Genomic DNA, 20760 nt, shown 5'->3' with positions numbered 1-20760 from the left:
TACCAATGAAAACGAGAACTAATTTTATACTCGTGTATTCTAAATACTGAGCCTATTTTTGTACATTGGTATCTCGTATACTATGTGTACGAGTATGTACTGTTTTGCATCAATTTAATGAATAACCATGCTAAACTTGCCGAAAATTTGATATATGATAACAGTAACATGCGGGCTGTATTTGCAACTTAACATTTGATACGACTGAAATATTTACCTTAAAAGGCCTAGATTCTGTAATGGCAGCATAAATATTTCCGTTGTAGAAAAATTGGACATGGTAAATCCGAAATAAAGAACCTTTATTGAATATCACATTCTATTCTATATGTGTAGCATAAACATTGATTCAAGCAGTATGATATTCTTTATGAAGCTAATTTACACGTATGCCGTATTTTTGTGTGACGATTTATCAGTTAATTACGATAATGCAGTTTAGAATCATACAGTATTGCAATGATCAGTGTTCTCCATCTAGCATCCAAGATGGTAAAAATATTTAGAGGACGATTCGATGCGAACAGATCGTAACAGTATAGCAATAGAGATAAAAATACCCATTTAATTAGGGAACTATACATAAAATAGCATTAACGCTAATGTCGACAGTAGGCAGATAGTTGTTTTCTTTTTCCAATCATTCAATTTATTAACTCTTATCAAGTATCTAAGCAGTGATAGAAACGGTTTAACATCAAGATGCTCTTAACATTTCATTTAGTGTAGAGCATTAATAAAGCATCATGCTTTTTGATACATGCGTGTTTATAGGCAGCTGCCGATTAATTATCATCCAGGAATAACCCCACTTTCTTACAAAGAAGAAACCGGAGATCCTTATCATTTACAAACATTACAGCATTTGTACATTAAAGTAACAGTGATAATATTATCAAATCCAATTATAATTTTATTAAAATAGCTATGAATTTTATGGAGCACTTTATCATTGTTACATCAGGGATTGCTTTACAATTTTATAGCTAAGATGATTCGTAAATATATATTATATATATAGATCAAGACATTCAATTTGAAGTTAGTTCAAACAGGTCATTGACTTGTTCTATGCATACTCTTCTGAGTGTCTTAAAAAGGTGCTATCTACGATCGCCTTTGGATTCATAAGATATAAGTCTTGACTGTAATTCTTCAATTCTTAAATCCTTTAAATGAAGCAAGTGTTCAATTCTCCGTATTTTAGCTTGTAAAATCTAGATGATTTAAAAAATTACATATAAACACGAGTGGAATCATAGCTTAAAGAAGCTATTGCTATTTATACTATATTTACTGTTTTACTGTTATCGTCAATCGTGAATGCTTGTTAGAAAAGTTATTGGACTTCTTAGATTTCAAATGTATTTTTGCTTGTTATCTCTAAAGCATTCTTTTACTTACTTGTATGGTCTCTTGTGAAGCAAGTAGAGCTTGCGTCTTTTCTTCCATGGCTATCACTGCTTCTTGACTGAGTTATAGAGAAAATTATTAATGAATAAATGAATGAGTAAGCTCACTTTTATATCTCTACGGTATTGGATAACTAAAACTGACTATCATCAAATAAGTTATAAGCGTAACGGTCAAAATTGACTCAATTGTCTGCATATTAGTGGAGAAGAATGTTTCTATTGCAATTCGTATTTTAGCTTTATTACTATTTTTCTTTCTTATCGAAATAAAAGTCTTACTAGTGCTGCTGTTGCTACCCTAAAGGCTATATAACGCTAATCCTGATAACACTGTATGCATATATGGCATCATCTTATTTATAATTCTTTTACTGCCTTCGCTTCTGTATTCTATTTGCATGTAATCTGCATCCACTACTGTAGATATGATGTTGATATAACTCTAAAATTAGCGAGAGCTGCAGTGTATACGTAATGATCTAATTATGATCTTTTTAGATAAACTGATAGCTAACTGTTCGTTAGAAATCGTTACCTACCTCACAGGTTGAGATTTACTGCCTTTTACCGGTCTATGATTTATATTTTGCCCGTAGCCGTTACTTGGTTTTCTACTTTTAGTGTTAGCTTCGTGCATGATTCCACGTTCATCAGTTGGAATATCATACAAATAGTGTGTCTGCTGTGATTTGAGATAGATAACAAAGATGTAAGCTCAATTTAATTACTATTTCGTACTAAATTATTTCCTTTCGGTTGTTATAGACATAGTAATATCATTTTTACCTGATGATTATGCTGGATTGGTGGATGAAATGGTCCGTTAAATTGCCCCGCTGCTGGATTGTGGTATGCATTGACAACGTAACCTGTAATGATAATAAATCAATATTCAAAGAAATAAATTATTAATCCGAAAGAATGTACACAACAGTCGATTAACTCTGAGTAGCTTTTAAGTAAAGTTTTTAAAATTTTGCCCTTGTATGTTAGTTTAATAGCTTACTCTGAGAATCAGGATAAGTGGAAGGTTGTCCAGCAAAAGCCTGATTACTATTCTGTGATGACTGACCGCGGCGTTGATGATGTATTTGCTGAGAAAAATCTGATTTTTGTTTATATATTTTACCACTTGATTTTGCCTTAAATTTCTTGATCTAATAATTTCCATCATCATATCATTAGAATTGTTAATCTATCAATATTTCAAAAGAAAAACTACCTATTCACAAATACACTACCTTGAGTCTAAGATTATTCAACAGAAATTCAACTACGCCCGGTTTACATTTTACGATACTTTGCAAAACGTCCTCTGGTAAATGAAAATTTAGCCTTGTGAAAACTTTCCCTACATAACAAATCATAAGTAGAAAAAAGTAATTAGTGTAATTTTTTTACTGTAGCTTATAAAGATGATGTTTAATCAAGGAAATGAAATCCTTACGATTTAGTACATTCCAGTTGTCTACTTTCTGTGTTGCAGAGTTCGCTGGAGAGAAATTATGAAGGTCTACTAACTTAGGTAAGAAGTGATGTACTACCTCAGCAACCAAAACTGTATTAAGAGAAGATAACGATTGCAAGTATAAGCCAGGGTTAGTTGTAAAGCCATCAACTTGCAAGTATTAATTTAAAGCATCTTTCTTTATGTCATATTCAGCATCTATTTTAAAGTTACAACACTTAAACATACTTAAATAAGATAATTAATATCAAATTAAAGTTTATTTGGTTTTACTATCTCAACACTAGTATAAATTCTTTGCCTAATATTAAATTGGATAATTTTCTGTTCATTTAGTTACTCATATCATGCTATTACTAAGCACTATAATGTTGATCCTGTGATAATGAATAATCGATGGACTTTATCTTTAATACTATATATCTGTAATCATACTATCCAGTATCGTAAATTAGAAGCAAATCGATTTACAGAATCTCAATTCGAAGAATTAGAGGTAACGATCGCTTATATCGTTATTATCATAAGAATATTGTGTAATATTATCACTAACCTCCATCGCTAAAGTCTCTAGTTATATTCTTTTTCTGCCTACTTAAAGGTATTCCATCAATCCAAGCGTATAATTGCTTTAATTCATCTTCATCCATGCTATATCCTTCCATTTCTTCCATGAGTAATAGTGCAGTTTTACTTTTCTTAGTGATTAACAATCTAGCAATATTTTACACCGATTTGTGGATGGTAACTAATTTTGTTTATCACAGTGCGAATGAAAGTAATTTGCAATTTTAAATGTATCAGTGAAGGATGATTTTCTTCGTGGCTATACCAGTAATTCACCAAAGTCCTTGTATAAGCTAAAATTACCCCAAATTTTAACCACGAGCAATTACCCAAGTATCTTAAAATGGTTAGAGTATCACAGAGTTCCAAAGGCCATTTTTTATATAGTCAGAATCTTCAAGATTATATCACTCTATCTAAATAAGTCTGGATCAGAAATCGAAAAAACACTCAGACTTATGGAGTTCCAGTATGTAGTTTTAAAAGAAATTCCAATATGTCCAGTAATTTTACCAGATTTAATGGCCAAAATGACGCAAGATCAATGATTGTATTAATATAAAGAATTGGTATAATATTATTATCCTTACAGATATTTATCCACTGCCCACTATTCTCATGTCTATTTACTGCATTTGCTGCGCATGAAAATCTATACTCGTACATAGCCTTGAGCCTAAGTGTACTTTGTCATTAGTTCTGATCGATATTATACAGAAATTACTATACCAGCATCCGAACAGAGCACAGTTTATGCAATCCTATCGCCCATACAATAGTTATAGTGCAATAGAATAGACAAGAACATCTACAAAGTCTACGGAGCCCATAGCAGTAGTAATAGGTTGCTTCTCGCGCATAGCAATATTTTCATCGCTGTTGTTATGGTAACGCCAGCATCACCACCATTATAGAAAAAATAAATAGTATAGCAATAACATATAGAATTTTTGATACTCTTGTGTATGATATACGAATCTACGATTATATTAAATGTATGCTTCAACGAATATATACCTTATATAGTTTCTTCCTATACTTATAGAGTAGAGTTTGGACTGCAAGAGCTACCAGTCCATAAAGATCTTTGGTAACTTGTGATCTATGTCCGTACAGTAGCTTCTATAGAAAATATATAAGCGATTTACAGTAGTCTAACTACAGGAAGTACAGACCTATCGGACGTAGAATTTTTTTTTTTGACGATAATGTACGTTCAGAGCCTTCCGCTAATAATCGTTTGCATTGTTAGATATGAAATATAAATTAAATGCTACTTTCAGCCTAACAATTGTAACCGAAGGGTAGGATCAGTTGTTAGGTAAATGTACGCTCGTATATATAGTAAGCAGTACAATAAAGTATGGTATTTTTTTATGGTATTCAATATTGTCCAACGATAGAATTTAGGCTAGCAAAGACCATTGAATATAAAGAATTTACCCGATAACATACTTTCAGAGCTTTTCATGGACAATTCACTGCTCATTTAGATGAGGTGGAGGAGATTTCAACTAATTACAGCAGTAACATGAAGTACGGTAGTACTAATTGCGTCATGTTAGAGATTTACTCAATTTTATGGAACCTATTCGCTACAGAGGCATAAATTCAAATGCTGCTTTTAGCCTAGTTACTGTTGAGTATAACGGGTACATATACCGTCCTTTAATTGTTTATAGTACCGATATCCTAGAGTATAATGTTGTCTACACGATAGAATTTAGGTTTACTTGGCATGTACACCCAGAGTCTTCTGTAGACAACTATTATGTTTTTAGATATATAGATCGAAGGATGCCTTTAGCCTAACCGCTGCAATGGTTGACTAGTGAGCTAGTTGAATACACATAGTACGATACTTTCCACTATACTGCACTACACGACTGCGTCTATTTTCAGTACCGTTATGTTTATCGTTGCTTAACGGTTATATAATATTTTTATTTTCTACGTCTAATAATAAATGTGGATATACACATTCATACTCTTCTCATAGAATACAGCCTTGATAACCAAGGACTGTTAGATAAAATTTTTTACTGGCTAGGATATATTATGTCGAAGAGTTACAGACGATAGCCGTCACATAGTTTTTGATAAAGTTTACATTCACCTTGAAAATTTTTATACGTGTTTAATGTTTAGTAAGCTTAAGCAAAAATTATGCGGGTAGTAATGATTATTTTTACGTATTTGTTTACCTTCTTTCTGCTAAAAATCATTGATTTGTATAGTAAATAAAAGCGATAAAATATGAAGCACAGCTCGATGCAGGGTGTTTTTTTCATTATCGAGAATTTCAATTAATTTAAGATAGTTACTAGGTTTACTTTATAAATTAATGAAGCTTTATATATCAGACTAGGATTTGTCCTTGTTTCCGTTAAGTTTGCAATTCTGGTTCTTTTTAATTAATTTTATCGGTATTCATTGAAAGGAGGCTATACTTAGTTGATAGGATACCGATATCTAAATTCGATTATTGCCTACTAAACTAGGCTGACTACAGTATCGACCATGTGAAGCCTTTTGCAATTCTTTCAATGTAATTAATTAATTAACGCCTGGTTGATATTTGATTATACTTAAATTTTAAAAAAATTTATTGATAACCCATGAAGCCCTGTATTAAGTTCAAAGACGAGTAAAAAATAAAATAGATTAATTACAATAGTATCCATATAAATTTTACACATAGTCGCGTATCTAAAATCAGATGTTGTTTACCACGAGTTAATTAATAATAATTTAAATCTTATTAAAGGAGATTTCTTACAAAATGTCTTAATAGTAAGCCATGACGACAGAGAAACTCTGAAAGATAACAAATCTTGGCCTCCTGTCTATTAACGCAATGCACTGTATAATAGCCATTAGTAGTTAATTTTTATACTAATTTCATAGTTATCGAATATAATTCAATTAATAAGACTGATTTAAAAAAAAATTTAACGTAATGGTAGTTCAAAACTACAGTAAAGTTTACCTATGCATGATTCTGCACTGTAATGCATCATCAATCTGCCTGAAAGATTATAATTATTGGCTATCGCTAATTCATACTGGAAATAATTTTCTACCGGTATTTCTGTTAAATGACCTTGAAAATCATCTTAAATCTACTGTACTTGAAAGTGGATGCGAAATTTAAGGAAAGAGAAAAATTCCTGAATATAAATCATTAACTCTATCTGATTTCGCAGCCATAACGTAGCATTTTCTTATAAGAATTTCGCGGACTACAGTCCACTCTATCATATTTACGAACTCAAATAATGGTATACATATTTCCTTCCGTGAGGAAGTACAATAAGGCCAAATTTACAGGAAGTAAAATTTTTTATTCATTGAAAATATTAAGGATATCCTGTTACGACAAATCATGCGAAGTTGCATAACACATGATGTATTGCTTGCTATAGCGCAATTTAGTAGTTGATCATGAACTTGTATGTCCAGATATCAAAGCAATAACAATTTGATTCAAGTGCTAGAGCATCATAACACATTTGTGCAATGAAAGTTTATTATCTCTCTCTATTTGCATATTATACCAGTCTAGACACTTCGTTGATTATTGTCAGTTCATTTGTGTTGTAGAAAAATGCATCGATTAATTTCAGTTTAATTCTAAGCTCCTGTTGTATTTATTGAAAGTTTTATCCATTGAAGATTTTATGACCAAAAGTTAGCTGTAATAATAATATTATTTCTTGTACTATAAAAATGAAACAATATAAATAAAATACAATATATAGGGTTATAATGCATTATTGCAGTAATTTCAGTAAGTGGACAAACCATGCTTCAAAATTGTCCCATGTAATTGTGCGGATGTAAATATCCTACCATATCATCCCCTTCTGATGAAATGTTTTCATTTACTGTGCACTGTATAGAGTTGTATAGGTAAGTGATTGAAAAGATACCGTAGCCAATGTGACTAGCTAAATGACATGAGATCCCATCATTGAATAGTATCTTGATTTTAGCAAAATAAAAATCAATTTTTTATGTATGTTAAAGTTCTTGTCAAGAGCAATTGCATTGCTATGATTGATTTAGTTGAAGAGGTTAATGTGTTTCATTTTAAAATAATTAATTCATGTTGATTTAAACTATCAACTTCATTATGCGTTACGTACACTAATGAGATAATTTAAAGCGATCGGGATAGACAAGATTTATATAGATAATTACATTATTTATTAAGCGATGTGAAAAATTGTGTAATGAAGTGGCGTCAATATTCTTAGATTGATACAAATATAGCCATGCAGTCTTCAAGGATTGAAGGATACAGTTACTAGTTTCTCCTGTTTATGACTGATATATACGTTAAGATAATAATACAAGTATTGTTTATGAATCAATAAACTATCAAAAACGTTGACCAAGACGCCGATGATTAATTAGTAAATTGTTATTATTTATAAATCTGTTTTTATTAACCATTGTTATTTCTTACTTCAAATACCAGACTGAAACAGTAGCATACCAACATAAAGTATAACCGATGTTTTACTTCTGTTAACAAATATATTCTTGTACATTATTTACCATACTTTTTAGAACATGTAGGACATCTACTTGTACTTCATTAATTTCTATATGTACTATATTATAACCCATATATTTACAAAACTTCTGTATTTTTCTTTTTCACAAACAATTATGCCTTATTTTTTGAATAAACTATTTTGATTAATAGCTGTGGCATCAATTCCGGGAATGGTGGACATAGAATATACAATTATGCGTGAATGCTATCGAAATTCATTCAGTAGCTGTTGCCATTGGGTTAAGTAGATAACTTGGGAAACTTATACTACAGTCCTACACTTGCTAATGTCAACAGTAGACCCTTGGAATATTGTACAAAGTAGTTAAATCAAGGTAAAATGCTCAGAAGAGCATTGCCGTTTGCCTTTTACGGTGCCGAATGGCTTAACTGCATTTTGTGCAAATTGTAAAAGATCCTATCTCTTGCCGTACACTATCTCGATTATTTGGCTACCCATCATAAATAACAATAAATTCAATGATAGGCTGTTGAAGAGACTATAAGTCTCTACATTTAATGGGAAATAAAACTAAAGCGACAGCTAAAAAGAAATAAGAAGAATAAAAAATACTGCTGGCGCCTAGCCGGCGGGGTCTTTGATACAAGGAAAAATACCTAACACCGACTTATTCGCTAAATATGGATCTTCACAATACCTATTTGTATCTTGTTTGTATCTATTTAATAGAATTCCTTCGTGAATTTATCAGCTTTTCTTTTGTACTTTAAATATATTGTAATCCATAGAAAAAATATTTAAGCTGTTCTGTAGTACTGCACATTTAACGTCAATTAATGGCGAATATATCTAGATGTCAAGAATTTTTCAAGGTGACGTCCATGGCAACCGCCATCCTGGAGCCAATACCGGAAGCAGGTGCACGCAGCTACTGATACTAAATTGGGTAACAACTTTGTATAATAATGGAAGCTTTATTTTGTTATACTAAATCCTATATTGGTATTGGCGAATTCTGTGATAATATGCTTTAGCAGAAACTTGGTAAGTTCTTTACGGAATTTATATCTTGGTCTACGGATAACTTTTATCAATTCATAAAGTAAATAGAATACTTTATCTTCAATTAATCAATAGCGGCCGTCTAATTAAAGTCAATACCTCAATATCAGACATTTAATTTTATAGCTGTCAATAAATTGAGCTAGGCTATAAACTTGTTATTAATTTGTTTACCAATTCAAGAGAGAATCAAGTTACCTGAATATTGAGCTTTCCCCTTACGATAAAAGCGGAAACTGTAAACATCAAAGGTCAAAAATCAATTTTATATTGAAGTTGTCATTTTGCACAATATCCCGTTGTAATCACTTAAAAAAGTAGTTAAGATAATTCATAGATATTCAACAATCTAGAATACTATTGTTTTCAAATATCGTCTCACTATTTTATAACAATGTAATAAATTTTCAATAACTATATTATACCCGGTAATATTGAGTCTAGCCACATTTTCTAACTTATCTGTCTAGGATATCATCCAACATCACTGAGCTAGCTTGCAAACGTTTACTGAAAATAAAAAGTATGGTCAAATCGAAATCCAACGGTAAAAAATTAAACCTCGATATTGCTAATAAGATTTCATCAATTGGTAATATCCACAGCTCTATTGGGCGAAGAACGAAAAATACTAAATTTACTTGCAAGTATGATTGTAATAACAAAATTGAAATGCCAAATAAACGAGGTCGAAAGCCGCTCTTGATGGACCAAGCGGCCAAATTACAAAAATGCCGACAATCGGCTAAAGATTGTCGAGTACGTAAGAAGTTGCGTTATCAGAATTTAGCCAACGCTGTTTTAAGCCGAGAAAATGAAAATTTAGCTCTATTAAAGGAATACTACTCGGTAATTGCCATTTAATCAAACTATTATTTACAAATATTCACTTGCTAGATTTTTCAGAAGATACTGTATGTTTGTAATTAATTTTTAATCTATGTTTTCATTACTGTTTGCTTTATTAAATTGATAAGTGAATATCTTTACATATACTGCATCGACCTATCCAAACAGAGTTCTATCGAGTTTTATCTGCTACGAATTAAATAATTAATAATGTATCAGTCTTCAGTAGTGACACTATTTTTACGCTTATTGGAAATCAACGTTCATTTAATAGAAAATAAAAGAATTCATACGGCAGTAACTGTTGCTAGAGAATATCTAAATCTCTTATCTTTTGTCACGTTTACTAAATCAGATGCCAGTATGATCTATGTTTGTGCCTTTATTAGTGACAATATTAATAAAACTGAATAGTTGCATTTATCCCTAAGGAAAAGGATTTTAAATCAATTAGTATTTTATCTCATTAATTAAAATATCAAAATGTATAATCGATATAACACGGTACTATTATCAGCCACAATAGTACTGAATAGTCACTGAAAAATTTTAACAGTTGTAAAAGAAATAAGCAATCGATCAAGAAGGCTAATATCCTAGTATATTAAGCTAGAATTAATATGAGTATACCATTTTAATAGACAAAGAACACTTCTATTAGTACCTAACGAAATCGCTATCTTAAATTTTGCTCGCACCATTTGCATTATCTATTATTAATAAATTTTTAATTTCTGTCGATTTTAGTTCAAGAAGCTACTTCTGGATGTCGATAACGGTCATATTGGACGCGAAATATTGCTAGATTTGAACCTGGTACAATAAATATGTAGCATAAAATTGCAAATGACTGAAAATTTGATTTCGGTACCGGTATATGACTTCTATCAGTTGCTTCCATTAATCGATGCCGTAAAGATAGTATAAAGTGCCAGCGAAATCTATTTAATGACTGAGATTGATTTGGATAGCTTCTATAAGAAATTTTTCCGCAAATCAAAAATTCTACGCGTAGTATGAAAACAAAGAATGAATAACTGGAAATTGATTTTGGTATATCGCTTTTACCGGCTTATTCTATAATTTAAAGCATCTATTTTATTACGAAATGATAATAGAAACTATAAATTATTGGAAATTGATTTGGTATATGGCTTCTATCAGCATCCGCTATAAATCAAGATAGTTCATACAGCAGGAAATAATAACAAACTTGCTAATGACTAGAAACTGTTTGGTATATCGCTTTTTATCGGCATATTCCGTAATCAGTATAGTACATATAGCACGCGATGATAAAATGCCACCAAATGGCAAGAGATTTGGTATGTGGCTCTATCAGCATACCTGACATGCAGCATGAAATGATAATGAAATCTGACCTTCAGCAAAATTTCGCATTTCGATTATTGTAACCAGACTGTATATTGAATAGTGAAAAGATTAGAGGACTGAAGCTATGATCTAGGACTAATTTGAAGACTCTGATGCAATAAATCAAGCTAATATGTGATTATGTATTCAGTATATGTTTTTCATCATATACAGTACGGATAGTAGCAATTACTATTTAAGAGATATGACTATATGTTATAATTGCTACGCTAGTATTATCATAAAGATATGTGATTAATTGATCCTTATATGATACTTGAGATTGTGATACTTTGCTGACGCTATTTAACAAATGATTAACAATTAGCAAGGTTATTATTCTTTTTTGTTTGTTTGGGCATATTGTTAGAGAGATGATATACTTAAGTCGACGAGATGATTTTAGTAACAATTGTATCCTATTCAACTCTAATAGACGAATATATGAAACCTTAATGTTGGTTACTCTTTAAGTGTTAATTGTGCTTTCATTAATGTTGTTTGCTGCATGTCTAATTCTCGTTCAGATTCCTTAATTCAATTTTATCAATAGAAAAATGTTATAAAAGTGTTGATGTTATCATAAACGTTCTTTATTTCATCTAATGTTTAAGATTGTATTAATAGCTTGTTACTCAAAGGACTCTTGATATTTAAAGTTGTATGACAGAATCGCATCAACTTTGTGTGAAATAAAGCAAGGCACTAACAATAATCAATGAAGTGATCGTATTATTTCAATATCGAATCTTAACGAAGTAGTATCTTTATCGCATCTAAAGCTAATTTTTATAGTTCACTAGTAAAAAGGGAATGAACAATAGCTTGTTAATAGGTTTTTATAGAAATAACTAGAAGAAATATGCTCGTGTGGCAATATTAGAGTGCATCTTATTATATATTAAGTGAGGCCTAATTTACACACTGCTTAGCGTGGCTAGTAGAGTCAGGCAATAATATTTAATATCGATCTTTTTTTACATATTTGCCATTGATACATCTACTGCTATGAACTAATCATTTCTGAGTAGTGATAGGTTGACGCATAGTCATCTGTTATACTGAGACTAAGAAAACTAGTACAAAAAGTAGCTAAAGATAGAGTTTACTTTGACTAAATCTTGCAGAGAATTAATTGTAGCTGCAGCCTTTTCACATCCCCTGTTTAAGAACACCTTAGAAAGTCGTATAATAGACGTTTTTACTTTCAGTTATTAAATCGGTACAAGTTAAGTTGTCATAATGAAGCAGTTGACCTAATTTTATAGCAATAAATCATAGAAGACTTTAAATCTTATTTAGAGAATAAAAAGTGTAACTCAAAAAACTATTACTAGGCAATGCGAGCTAATAGTTCGAGAAATTTATTTCCAAGAAGTAATTTGCTATTTGTTGCTATATCTAGTAGTCCAATACAATTGATTTTAATAGAAAAATATACTATATCGCTTTTCGTGTACTGCACAATCATGAAACTACAGTTAGTGCAGCTAGAATAACGGAAAGGAAGATATCTCAATGTTCATGCCTTTATGCTACCGTTGCTATATTATCGTAGAATCATTTTTACAACATGAATATCAGTTACTTTTTCGGCTAATTCGAAGAACAAATGATCTGTATTAAGAGTTACTTAAAATTTGAGAACAATACATCTCAACTAAAATTTTTGAGCTTTAGGACTTTTCCTTCAACCACTTGGTAAGATAACCGAGGATTTTTGTGCGAGCTTGTCTAAGCCCTGCGGGATCTTTCGATGTAGGTGGGTACATGTTAGCACAATGAGCAGTACCTAAATTATAACAAATCGATTATACCATGTGAGATATTTACGTACATTACGTTTAAATTACCACGCAATAAATCATTTCATAAAAAATATACCCTTAATAAAAATTGTTGGTCTGGTTGCATCAGTAGATTTAAGAAGGCCGAGTGCATGCCACGGATCTATTGAACCATTTGGGAAGACGATGCGAGTACCTTTTATTGCCAACGCTCCATAATAATTGTTAGTCATTGTTATTTCGCCGTTTATATACGAAGGTGAAAACTTTTTTCCGAAAACGTCAGCACATTGCTGAACCCAGTATCTATAGAGTAATCAAAAACATGATCGCTTAATGAAAAATACGATGGGAATACGGCAGTAATTAATTACTATTTCAATAGATTTTCAATACGTACTTTATGGGAAACATGTTTCCAAAGGACTGCTTCTTAGAGTCTGACGTTTGGTAATATCCAAATTCGGTACAAGTCTGATAGAACCATAATCGACCTTAAATGATAAAACAGAATCATACCATTTCAGAATCTAAATCTTAAATTTCATGTCATTGCTGTCATTAACAAAGTACAGAATAGATCAAAATTTGCGAAAAAGACCTGCAATTCCTGGTTGAAATTTGCTCTGTTGCATTTGTTTTATCATATCTTTGTATACGACATCGTTACACTTTTGACCATTCTGTTTAAGTATCAAGGAATTTACTTTTACGTATCCATCGAGAGGCTTGTTCTTTTCCATAATTTTGCATAAATCTGTCAATGTTGTTGCAGGAGTATGGCGCTGAATGAATAAAATGAGTAGGGTCAGTTAGCACAGCATATAACCTATCTTATACTGAGGATTATAAAGCCGTTAGTATGCATATAAATAAGGATTTGTATACAAGAACAGTAAGACTGCAATGACATAAGATGTAAATAATACTGATATAAAGCGACTATGGAGATAATGACGCAAAGTGTGATACAGATAATTGTTATCAGTCTCAATATACCTCAAATCCGGTATTATCTTTATTATACTGAACAATTCCTTCAAAATTTCCTGCTAGGCTTTGCATAAAGGTAGAAATGTCATTCGGGTCTTTACTCAAAGGCTTGCACGTTCTGTAGCATCAATAACATAATAAATGATAGTAAGAAAGTTTAGACTTTAAAGGCTATAGAAATTGTGATCAATAATTGTATGTTCGCGTATATCCTCTATATACTCGTATATATATTTGGCAATTGAAAGTACTTTGTAGTATATTATCGCTTTTGCATAGTACATGATTCAGTAGTAGCAAGAGTGAACATACTTGAACATTTGAGATAACTTTTTTCTTCCGGCGGAAGTTTTTATCATCCCTTGTATTATTGTTGTAGCATTGTGGATGTTTTTAGTACAGGCCATACCAGCAGTTTGAAGAGATTTAGTAACGACTTGCAAGTACTGCTCGAAATCTACCTTGGCCAAAATAGGAGCACTAGTTGCAACTGAAGCATGAAATAAGTGTGGATACTTTGTTCGTAACCAAGCGCTCAAAGCTCCAGAGTATGAACCTCCAAAAACAATCCATTTCGTATCAGCTGACATATTTTTACTTGTCATGAAATATTCTCGGAAATAAGCAGCATCAGCCAAAGCTTGCTCACTGCTTAGGTACTTTAAGTTAGGAGTGGAAGCATCACTGCATTTTATCGGTAAGGATAGATAGATTGGAAAGAATCAAAATTAGCGACATCAATCATAACAATTAAGGTGACCTATCTCAAAGTTAGGCCTATACAGTACTACTGTGCTGCATATTATTTATACGCTGATACGGTTATTATGAATGATAATATAATTATTTACGAATATTGCTTGATGATCTATTAATATCATAAGACTATAATACGCGCTGGCAGCCTAGCTGAGTCATCAAGCTATGGCCGTTTTGCTAAGACTGTATCAGGAACTACTCCATTTCTTTTTCATATGACTGTATTTATTTGATGAGTACTTCTTGACCGATTGAAAAAACTGATCGTCAAGTCATTCACTGTGTACAGTATATCGCATACTTTATATCCTGCATCGTGAGAGTTACTACTACAATTTTTATCCTACACTCAGAGTATTGATAACTAAGACAGATGGGAAAAAATTCTACTGTATTTATTTGCTGTAGGGTAAAACGCTAGTCTTGGATGACTACTGCGGGGCTTTCAAATTAATTGATTTATCTTATATAAACAACAAGACTCATTTTTCTAACACACCACAGTTGCATCGTTTCATTTCACCATTGTAGACTGGTATTGCTGAATGTATCGATCGTGATCAACTAGAAAGTGTATCTTGGTAATAAATGACAATATTTACAGTCTGCATGTAATCTTGCGCTATGGAATAACTGGGTGAACTCTGACAACGACAGTTTGTAGTATAAGTATTTCCATCATATCGTGTGTCTCAAGGCTATAGTATCTGAAGGAGGAGAAATCACTGAAACATGGAGACCGTGGAAGGTTTTTCAATGTAATTAATCAATACACGCTATTCCATAGGCATCATCAATACAGTATCAGTGTAAAGTACATGAATCCTAAAGGACAAATTGATTTCTTGACTAAGTATTTGTTCAGATCGGTAAATATAATAAAATGGAAAAAAGATCGACAGTCTACTATCTTGTAAGCACTAGATCACGTGCCCTTCACCTGACAGGATGACTTTGGCCATAATATCGATGCTCAATTTGGATGGTGATGGCATTTAATTTTTTAGCATAGATTTGCCAGGCACCAGCTACATTCCACACTGGTGATGCAGGCCCTTCTCCTCCTAGCATAAGAAAGATTGGACCGCCTTTTTTATGAAAAGTATCGTTGACGAAATAGCGTTGCGACCAAACCGCAGTATTGGTATGATCGAAATGATCGAGCTTTTGCATCTTGAAATATTGTGCTTTCGGTAAGGCTTCGATGGGCAACTCCAACGGTGGTGGAGGAACCAAACCACTAGCGGGTCTACCATGCATAAAATGCGGTACAGCTAGTGTCAATGTAGATAAACAAACGAGCAAACAGATGGATAATTTCATCTTGGATATCGGTAATTTTCCCAACTTTTAGAGTCTTGATAGTGCTCGCTTCGATGTTGATGTCTAAAATTGATGTGAGGATTGGTGACGAAATGACAAGTTTCCGAAGCTGTACAAGTGTACAGTACAGTACAGGTTCTCCAGCGTCACAGTGCAACATGACTGTACGGTACACTGTACACTGTAAAGCACTGAGCAAGTGAGCATACTCAAGTTACGTACTCAACACAGTCCTGTCCAGAGTCCATACTGTCCATACGTCGTGTACAGTACAGGTTCTCCAGCGTCACGGTGCAGCATGACTGTACGGTACACTGTACACTGTAAAGCACTGAATAAGTGAGCATACTCAACACAGTCCTGTCCACAGTCTATGCCGTCCACACGTGTACTGTACAGTACTGAGTACAGGTTCTCCAGCGTCACGGTGCAGCATGATTGTACGGTACACTGTACACTGTAAAGCACTGAGCATACTCAACACGGTTCTGTCCAGAGTCCATACCGTCCACACGTGTAGACTGTACTGTACTGTACTGTACTGTACAGTGTACAGGTTCTCCAGCGTCACGGTGCAGCATGACTGTACGGTACACTGTACACTGTAAAGCACTAAGCGAGTGAGCATACTCAACACAGTCCTGTCCACAGTCCATACCGTCCACACAGAATGAGCTAGACAGTACCAAGACGATGGAGGAAGAATGGCGGCAAATTCAAGTGATGAATCAACATGTTCGCTGCAAGAGATTGATCAAACCAATGACGACTTTATTGATCTAATCCAATCGTACTTAACCAAAAATCTTGCAACAGAAATTGAAACAGTATTATTAGGGGAAGATCCAAGACGCCATTATCCTATCAATATTGATGTTTTCTTCTTGGCCAATACAGTTCAAGAGATCTTACCGTTGTTGTTGGACCGACCCCAATTTTTATTATCAACTTTGGACGAAGCAGTCAAGCGAATCCAGACCGATATTATTCGACATAGTGGAAATGATCGGCTAACAATCAAGAAAAATATCCATTCGAGATTGCACAACGCAGATTATGCTAACGTCAAGGAAATCTATCGCTATAGCATTCCACAATCAGAAGATGTAGGACGTTTTGTTTCCATAACAGGTACAGCAGGTCGAGGGAATTGTCCATCATTGTCTTACATCAGTCATAAGTTCTTGATGACAAGTATTGTAAATGGATTTTGATTCTTATGCTTGTAGCCAACGTTGTTCGAGCTGGCATAGCTAAGGTACTCGAATACGAGAAAACATTTGTCTGTTCCGAGTGTGGATTAAACTTTAAAGTACCTGTTGAACTAGAGAGAAATTTTGTCATTAAAAAACCAACAATTTGCCCATCGATTGATGGCTGCACCTCGCGTAAATTTATACCAATGACCAATGGTGAATCGACATCTCCATCAAATCGTGACTATCAAGAAATTGTCATTCAAGAACAAGTACAGAAATTACCCCTGGGAACGGTATCCTGCTCAATTGATTAATTCATGATGATGATAGTTTAAGTTAAGCTGAAATAGGTATACGAGATAGCACTACATGCTATGCTGGTAGTCCTACTATGTACTCACGTCATAATTAAGCTAAAATTGGATGACATAATAGAATGCACATAGTCCTATTGACGTAATAATTAAACTAAAATGGATGACATGGTAGAATGGACATAGTCGTACTTACGTAATATTGAAGCTGAAATGCATGGCATCATAGAATAGACGTACAGTAGTCGTGCCTATATAATGATGCAGTGAGAAAGTGGATGACATCATAGAATGTGCATATTGCATAGTGATCATGAACAGGCAATAATAAAGCTGAAAAATAAATCACATCATAGAATTAGAATTGGAATATTCATAGTTATACATACGCACAATATACATACAGTACATACAGTATTTAAACTAAAAAGTAGAGGATAGGATAGAATGTACTAGTCATGGGATAGTTAACCTGAAAGTAGTTGACATGGTCAAACGTCCATAGTGAAAATCATGCTTTTACAATCAAGTTAATAATAAATGACCTAAAAGAATGTAAAGTATGTTCGGAATATTTAAGCTGACAGTGGAAGCAATGATAGAATCTACCGTATACAATTATACGTAAGCTTTTACTAGATGCGCTCATAATATCCTTCTTGAAAACTGTCATCATTTTCTTTAATTAAAATCAAACCCATAGATCCCTCAGTCAATAATAGCTGTCTTAGAGGATGATTTAGTTGACTCTTGCAAACCTGGAGATGATGTTACCCTGACCGGGCTCATTTGTCGTAGATGGAGATTTTTATCAACTGATCAACGGTGTGATGTGGAAATCGTTCTCAAAGTCAATCATATACAAGTTAATAATGAACAGCGCACTCGAATTGCTATTACGCCAGGTAATTAGAAAATCACTCACTCATTCGTTTACATCAATTGCCTTATGTAAGAGAATAGCTTTGTATGCATTCTTATTCGTGTTACCTTTTCGATTCATTTATATGAATGATTTATCGAAATACACAAATAATCTGGACATCCATCTGTTTACTCATGTAGAACTTGAGCAACAATTTATTCAGCATTGGCAAAATTATAAAGAAAATCCATATGCAGGACGAAATTTTATTCTATCCTCCTTTTGTCCACAAGTTTATGGTATGTACATAATCAAATTAGCAGTAACCTTAGTTTTAATTGGAGGAGTTCAAAGAATAGATTCATCTGGCACAAAGATTCGTGGAGAATCTCATCTACTACTTGTCGGAGATCCAGGTATTATATATAGATATTGCATATATACAGTAAATACAATTGGGTCACGAAATCGATATTATTTTTTCAAGTTTAACTAATTTAAATCCCTTTAACTAATTAATCGTAGGAACTGGTAAATCACAGTTTTTAAAATATGCTGCTAGAGTGATGCCGAGATCAGTTTTAACCACCGGTATCGGCTCCACTAGCGCAGGATTAACCGTAACCGCTGTCAAAGTATGTACAACATTATTACATACTTGTATAGAGTTTTAGTCGTCAGATTCTGAAATTTGAGTCGCCTTCATATCAGGATTCAGGAGAATGGCAATTGGAAGCTGGCGCTTTAGTACTTGCTGACGGCGGATTATGTTGTATTGATGAATTCAACAGCATTCAAGAACATGATCGCACAAGTATACATGAGGCGATGGAACAGCAAACGATAAGTGTTGCTAAGGTAATTTATGCCATACTGAATTACAATTATTTGCGAATAACTTATTTAAATTAATTATATCTTATTAAATAAATATTATAAGAAAACAGAAACGTTATTCCTTTATGATGTAGGCTGGCTTAGTCTGCAAATTAAACACACGAACTACTATTCTTGCTGCAACTAATCCTAAAGGCAATTATGACCCTAACGAATCTGTAAGCGTTAACGTCGCACTGGCTAGTCCTCTTCTTAGCCGATTCGATCTAGTATTAATTATGATGGATAATTTTAATGAAAGTTGGGACAAACTGGTATCATCGTTTATCTTGAATAGCCGATCTCTTGACACAAGGTAAACGTGTCCTCGTGTTGTAATGATGCAAGTAGTATAATATCCCACCGTAGATAGCAAGATCTTAAAGTAATTTAAATTATAATATGGGTAATTATCTTTTATATTACTTCTTTCCCTGTTTAACTAGTGAATCAGAGCTATGGAATATGACGAAATTACGAGCTTATCTCTGCTACGTGAAAAAATTCAAGCCAAAAATGACTGCGTCAAGTAGTCTAATTCTCTCGCAATATTATCAAAAACAGAGGCAGTCTGACCACAAGAATTCTACCAGAACAACTTTAAGACTTTTAGAAAGTAGCGTTAGGCTAGCTCAAGCTCACGCGAGACTAATGATGAGAAATGAGGTTTGTTACTCTATTTTACTATCCTGCTCTATCAAATTGTTGACGTTATATTAAAATATGTTCTATTAGGTAACAGTTGCTGACGCTGTGGTATCCGTTATGTTAATCGAGTCATCAATGCATGGCGGAGCTTTACTTGGTGGTGCAAACGTTTTACACTCGTCATTTCCTGACGATCCTGATGATGAATTTAAGAAGCAGTGTGAATTTGTACTACAGAGACTTGATTTAGGCCATTTGTCTCCTTCTACAGCTGATTCTAGTCAGTTATCACGTAAACGTGATAAACCCTCTAATTCTATTTCTAAAGTACAAGAAAAATCGGTTTCTAAGAATGTTGAACCACCTGAGGATAATCTTGAAATTATACTTACAAACGTTAGGACAAAAAACAAGAACAAGGACGAATTATTTAGTTCTGCAAACAGCACATTGAATAGCAGCAGTAAAGTAAGCGAAGTAGCAGTTAAATCGAAAAATGATACTGAATCTTCGCAAGATACTGGCGTCATACCGAAAGGCAATGTTATCACGTCAAGTGGCCTATCACAAATGTCAAAACACATAGGCAATGTCTCACCAAATAGGAATGATACTAACAGTGGTAGCGGTGGTGCAAACTACGAAAACTGTAAGAAAATGAATATCGTTAAAACCAACCATCAGTCACAAATTAAAGAAGTAGGACCTTCAAGCCTTTTTACATTAGAGTTATCC

General features: G+C 33.2%; 4 protein-coding genes across 4 annotated transcripts; 2 read left to right on the top strand and 2 right to left on the bottom strand.

Moving 5' to 3' along the window:
• Nucleotides 1–1103: 1103 nt before the first annotated feature.
• Nucleotides 1104–3548, bottom strand: TRIADDRAFT_32021 (uncharacterized protein; the record flags this gene model as incomplete). Its single annotated transcript, XM_002117001.1, has 7 exons — nucleotides 1104–1217; nucleotides 1405–1471; nucleotides 1955–2042; nucleotides 2422–2509; nucleotides 2657–2766; nucleotides 2863–2973; nucleotides 3437–3548. 7 exons carry the CDS (start codon nucleotides 3546–3548, stop codon nucleotides 1104–1106), a joined length of 690 nt encoding a protein of 229 aa, XP_002117037.1.
• Nucleotides 3549–8829: 5281 nt separating this feature from the next.
• Nucleotides 8830–9902, top strand: TRIADDRAFT_61059 (uncharacterized protein; the record flags this gene model as incomplete). Its single annotated transcript, XM_002117070.1, has 2 exons — nucleotides 8830–8894; nucleotides 9509–9902. The coding sequence occupies 2 exons, from the start codon at nucleotides 8830–8832 to the stop codon at nucleotides 9900–9902; spliced, it is 459 nt and encodes a 152-aa protein (XP_002117106.1).
• A 2839-nt stretch (nucleotides 9903–12741) lies between these two features.
• Nucleotides 12742–15973, bottom strand: TRIADDRAFT_63413 (uncharacterized protein; the record flags this gene model as incomplete). The annotated part of the gene is made up of 7 exons (XM_002117000.1): nucleotides 12742–13053; nucleotides 13146–13354; nucleotides 13449–13542; nucleotides 13650–13833; nucleotides 14048–14159; nucleotides 14354–14725; nucleotides 15741–15973. The coding sequence occupies 7 exons, from the start codon at nucleotides 15971–15973 to the stop codon at nucleotides 12938–12940; spliced, it is 1320 nt and encodes a 439-aa protein (XP_002117036.1). The 3' UTR covers nucleotides 12742–12937.
• Nucleotides 15974–16827: 854 nt separating this feature from the next.
• On the top strand, nucleotides 16828–20283 carry TRIADDRAFT_31981 (uncharacterized protein; the record flags this gene model as incomplete). Its single annotated transcript, XM_002117069.1, has 9 exons — nucleotides 16828–17254; nucleotides 17353–17615; nucleotides 18340–18541; nucleotides 18702–18917; nucleotides 19027–19136; nucleotides 19213–19359; nucleotides 19473–19693; nucleotides 19824–20043; nucleotides 20113–20283. Coding segments are annotated over 9 exons (1977 nt in total), but the record flags the coding sequence as incomplete, so codon positions are not given.
• Between the last annotated feature and the right edge of the window lie 477 nt (nucleotides 20284–20760).

This window comes from Trichoplax adhaerens, genomic scaffold, assembly GCF_000150275.1.
Source record: "Trichoplax adhaerens TRIADscaffold_21 genomic scaffold, whole genome shotgun sequence".
NCBI lineage: Eukaryota > Metazoa > Placozoa > Uniplacotomia > Trichoplacea > Trichoplacidae > Trichoplax > Trichoplax adhaerens.
This window is presented reverse-complemented; position numbering and strand designations above follow the sequence as displayed.